Below are 4,791 nucleotides of genomic sequence, written 5' to 3'. Positions count from 1 at the left end.
AAAATTTTGGTTTCGTCTATACTACTAGGTACTTATACTATATTGACTGGGTTAAATAGAATTGCATTTCTAAAAAGAGACTAAAATACAATTTTCATTGACTAAAACTAGACTAAATGTCATCAGTTTTCGTCGACTAAAACTAGACTAAAATGTCATCAGTTTTCGTCGACTAAAACTAGACGAAAATAGTCATGGATAATTCTGACTAAAATAAGACTAAAATGCTCAGACTTTTAGTTGACTAAAACTTGACTAGACTAAAAAGAGTATGAACGTGACTAAAACTAATAAAAACTAAAATGACAGCTTCACACAAAGACTAGACTAAAACTAAAATTAAAACAGGCCGCCAAAAACAACACTAGCACACGGTGCCATAAAGGTAATCAAACTCATATGATTGCTAGTGAGGGTCTGACTCACGCTCAGACTGATGAGGTCACAGTTGAGTTGAAGCTGTCTCTGTTTGATGACATGGATGATGCCAAACTCATCTTTTTTAACCTGAGCACCAAAACAATAGAGTGGTTTGATTACTGCATGACCTTATTTAAAGGTGAAGTATATCATTTCTGTTCCACTGATAGAACTAAACAGATTTATGACTGGTTTTCTAACAACTTTCAACCATTCATAAATATCATAAATGTCTTTGTTTCTAGCGTTATCCCTCCCCAAACTCATGCTGTTGGTGTGTCTGGCGACTAGGGACGTTCAAACAGAATAGAAATGCCACATTTCACCTTTAAGTCTACATTCTGTTTATGACTTTTAAAACAGTGTTGCTCAAACAGACCAGCAGGTAGTGGATGGTGTCTCCTCTACAGAAGGCAAGAACGGGGTTGATTGTTTTCTGTACTGCCACAAACTGCCAAGCCAGCAAGGGAACACTCGCAGGATCCGTCTGCATCCAAAAACATTTAAAAACGTATGAGATATTTAGATCTGCAATGATTAGAGTCCAGACCAAAGACGCAGGTATCCTGCTATGTCTTTGTTCGCACGATATGTTCTTATTGCCACTCTTGCTGGTGCATTTTGGACTTCGCACTTAACTGCCATCTTTTCCTACCAGCAGAAATAATCATCACTATTCATTACAGTGACTTTTCCTATGAGAAGATGCCATGAAAATGTTTGCAGGCACCTCAGAACTCCATCATAACCCAAATCAATCATGTGAGGCAAAATTTAGTGATATCTGCGTGCTAATGGGCAGCTGGTCCATGTGCTCTGTGCTAAATTAATGCAATTTAGCTCAATTTAATTGAAGAGAACAACCTCCACACAGGCATAAAGGTGACAATAGACCAAATGAATCCAGGTCAACAATCACTTCAGAACTTTTGTTTAGAGGTTTGCAGCAATCTTAATAGGTAGCTTGCTTCATTTTGAACAAAAAGGTTTAATGGCATCTTACTATGAAGCTCTATGTGTGAGTTGCGTGGAATTTAAATGTAACTTCCAATAAAAGCAAATGTATGATTAATGATTTTTTTTTTTTTTTACAATAATTGTGAATAATCATTTACAGATAATCTGTTCTAAAGTCAGCATAAAACAAAAGTTAGGACTGACTTCCATATTGTGATGTATTTCTGCATAAAATGCAAATGTATGTGCACTGGTCAATTATTCACAGTAATACCAGTAACATGAACTGAGGGAATAAATGAGATAAAATTATGAATTCATGCCACTTTAAATTAAAAACATGTCAGCAAATGCAATAGAACTGCAACAGAACTAAATTCAACAAAACATCTCTTTATAATACATTTAAAAAGCATGATGATCAATGGCTGCACTAGAAGTACAGTTGTGATTTTGAAGATGAACGAAAGTCTAATGGGTTTGGAACAACATGACAGTGAGTAAATGATGATAGAATTTTGATTTTTTTAGGGGGTAAACGATCCCTTTAACATATGCGTGGTGACACTGAGATCAGGACTGAGTATTGTTAGTTAAGGTACATAAATGTATGAACTTGTATACTGTTGAAGAGAGGAAAAACACTAGATGCAGTCAATCATGTACATGCTGTGAAAACAAATGATAACATAAATCTTAAATACAGAGGTTGTAAGTTTATCTGTTAGATGCCGTGTCAATGGCTGTTGGATAAGCACACATGAACACTGAGAATGAAAGTGTGTACTGCACCTTGCCGTAGGGAAAAGTCATCCACACTTTGAGTGAAGGCTTCAGTCCTATCAGCAGAATCTGTCAAAATAAAGAGTTGAGAGGCTGAATAAAACTGCAGTCAAACAGAAACCAATTGAGTGTGTTCGGATGCTAGTAGCTGACTGGTGCCCCAAACAAACAAGCAATTCACAAGATATAACCCATCTGACAATACTGTTAGTTTACACACATAAAACACCCCATTTAATGCAGTGATACAGTGACATATAGTGATAGTGAAAGAAGTCTCTTATGCTCAAGAAGGCTACAATTATGTAATGAAAAAGTCAGTAAAACAGTCAATCTGTGAAATATTATTACCATTTAAAATAACTCTTCTGTTTGAATATATTTTAAAATGTAATTTATTCCGGTGATGCAAAACTGAATTTTAAGCAGCCATTACTCCAGTCTTCAGTGTCACATGATCCAGAAATGCATTACGATATATTAAAATAGAGTTCAGATGCAAAAGCCTCTAAGTGCCATCTGAAATTTTCATCTAAAATTTGTATTTTTATCAGACTCCTATATTTATGTTCATTTATTTCACTTTAATGGCATAGAAAAGGACCTATTCATTGAAATTAAAGTAAAATTACTGAACCTAAACATAGGAGCCTGATAAAAATGCTAATTTTAGAAGAAATTTTCAGATGGCACTTAGAGGCTTTTGCATCTGAACTCTTCATATATTGATCAAGATATATTAAAAATATATAAATATATTAAACAATCGTATTATGCCAGCAACTGCTTTTTACAGTACTTCATTTGGTCTGCTCGTTTTTCACTGTTGTTACATGTTATTTCAAATGTTACTTGTACTTGAAACCAATGTGGAATGGCAGTTATGGACAAATGAGTTTTCTTCCTGAATGAAGTTAAAAGAGAAACTGTTAATAAGTCCATTGGCCATAGACCTTTTAGCCCCATTCACATGAAGAATGACAACTATGAACAATAAGTTTAAAATAAAATGCTCCAACTCTAAGATAATAGCGAGTCCACACCACAAACAAATCCTTCCATCCATCCATTCGCTCAAAGACCCAAATGTTACATTAACAGAAAACCCATCACCACATAAATTGTTTATCATACAAAAACAAGCAAAAATCAAAGAATTAAATGTATCAATCTTGCCCTGAATTGCATAGACCCATCAAGATGCTTAGTCAGGCTGAATAGGAAAATTTACAGTTTTGGAATTGGAATTGTAGAGCAGCAGAGGTATTATTTGACAGTCAAACACATGAAACAAACACTTGGCCAAATATGAGAAATGCCTAGCCATTAAGTGCACAATATATATATATATTTATTTATTTTTTTTCTCAAGAGATTTAATTTGGCGCAAAACATTTTTATTCTCATTGCAAGTGAACCAGGGCTGCAGACTGCAACTAAATGGTCCAAATTTTGCAAATTTCCTACCAGTGCAACTACATTTTGGTCACACTGGTGTGACTACAAAAGCATATTTGATTATGTGCTGCTTGTATGGGAACCACCTAAAGCCAAAAATCAAACATTTCCCAAAATCTTTTGAAACAACACCAATGTCTATGGGAACATCTTAATATGTAAAATGACTGTAAAAACATATGATTTAAACAACTTTACAGTTCAAATAATAAAGGTGTTTTGACAAAAATCTGAAAGTTTTATTAAAACATACACACCACATTTCAGCCTAATAAATTACTGTGCATGTTCGGTCTGAACGAAAACGGTGATATTGTGACACCTCTAGACTTTTAGGGAGTGAGTAGTCAGCAGTAGACAGTACTGAATGTATGAGTATACCTTGGTGAGTGAGGCCATAGCCAGCAGGGAGTAGTGGGTAATGGGATGATCTTTCAGTTCAGGTCCAGCATGTAGAGGCTCAACACAACAAACCTCACCTTTAGAACCACTGAATAAACACCTGGATTCACATGTCCTCATTCCCATCACCCTCCTAGATAGAGAGAGAGAATGTCAGCACATTCATAATCCAGAACCTCTGTAACAGAGACCCAGCATTACCGCAGTGAATGATAGATACCTGTCAGGTAAGACTAGAGTCGTAACAGAATTCATCAATTGATACAGATTCAGATAATTAGGTTTCTGTTGGAATCTCTTGGAGTTTGAGTGATTAAGTTGAGGGGTGTGACAGAGCTCTATTCTCTGCCATAGGTAAGCGAAGCAATGGTAAGAAAAATGAATAAGAAATGTCAGGTAAAATATAACACAAAAAAGTGAGTGTTAGTAATTGTTCAATATAAGAATTCATAATGCTGCAATAGAGTGGGTATACCATATTGGCAAAGTTGGACTGTGTTCATAATTCAGTATATTTACATGATTTTTAATGAAATGTATTTCAGAATGGAATAGCAAAAAAAATGCAAGAAAGAAAGTAAAAGAACAGGAAAAAGACGGTTAAGAACGGGAGCAAGACATTTTTTTTTAATCAACAGACAAGATGAATGGAGCAATACTAGAATATAGGGAAATGTTAAATCATAAATGTTTTTTCTTAGTAGATATTTTAAGGATAACTAACTACTTAAATTTGTTCATTTAAGTTGATTTATTAAGTGGATATGTTTT

The 4,791-nt window shown here is 34.7% G+C and overlaps 1 protein-coding gene across 2 annotated transcripts in view; it reads right to left on the bottom strand.

Annotated features, from left to right (window-relative positions):
* Positions 1 to 4,791, bottom strand: part of LOC107699090 (vacuolar protein sorting-associated protein 8 homolog) — a 124,155-nt gene that overhangs the window by 113,064 nt on the left and 6,300 nt on the right. For both annotated transcript variants that reach the window (XM_016500255.1, XM_016500256.1), the window contains 4 exons: positions 4,000 to 4,153; positions 2,170 to 2,229; positions 800 to 907; positions 427 to 507 (listed from right to left, as the gene is read on the bottom strand). In XM_016500255.1, coding sequence (XP_016355741.1) covers positions 427 to 507; positions 800 to 907; positions 2,170 to 2,229; positions 4,000 to 4,153 — 403 coding nt within the window. The remainder of the gene's footprint in view (positions 1 to 426; positions 508 to 799; positions 908 to 2,169; positions 2,230 to 3,999; positions 4,154 to 4,791) is intronic.

Source organism: Sinocyclocheilus anshuiensis, unplaced genomic scaffold, assembly GCF_001515605.1.
Source record: "Sinocyclocheilus anshuiensis isolate Anshui unplaced genomic scaffold, SAMN03320099.WGS_v1.1 scaffold94, whole genome shotgun sequence".
NCBI classification, from domain to species: domain Eukaryota; kingdom Metazoa; phylum Chordata; class Actinopteri; order Cypriniformes; family Cyprinidae; genus Sinocyclocheilus; species Sinocyclocheilus anshuiensis.
Note: the sequence above shows the minus strand (reverse complement) of the source record. Positions and strands in the feature narration are given on the sequence as shown.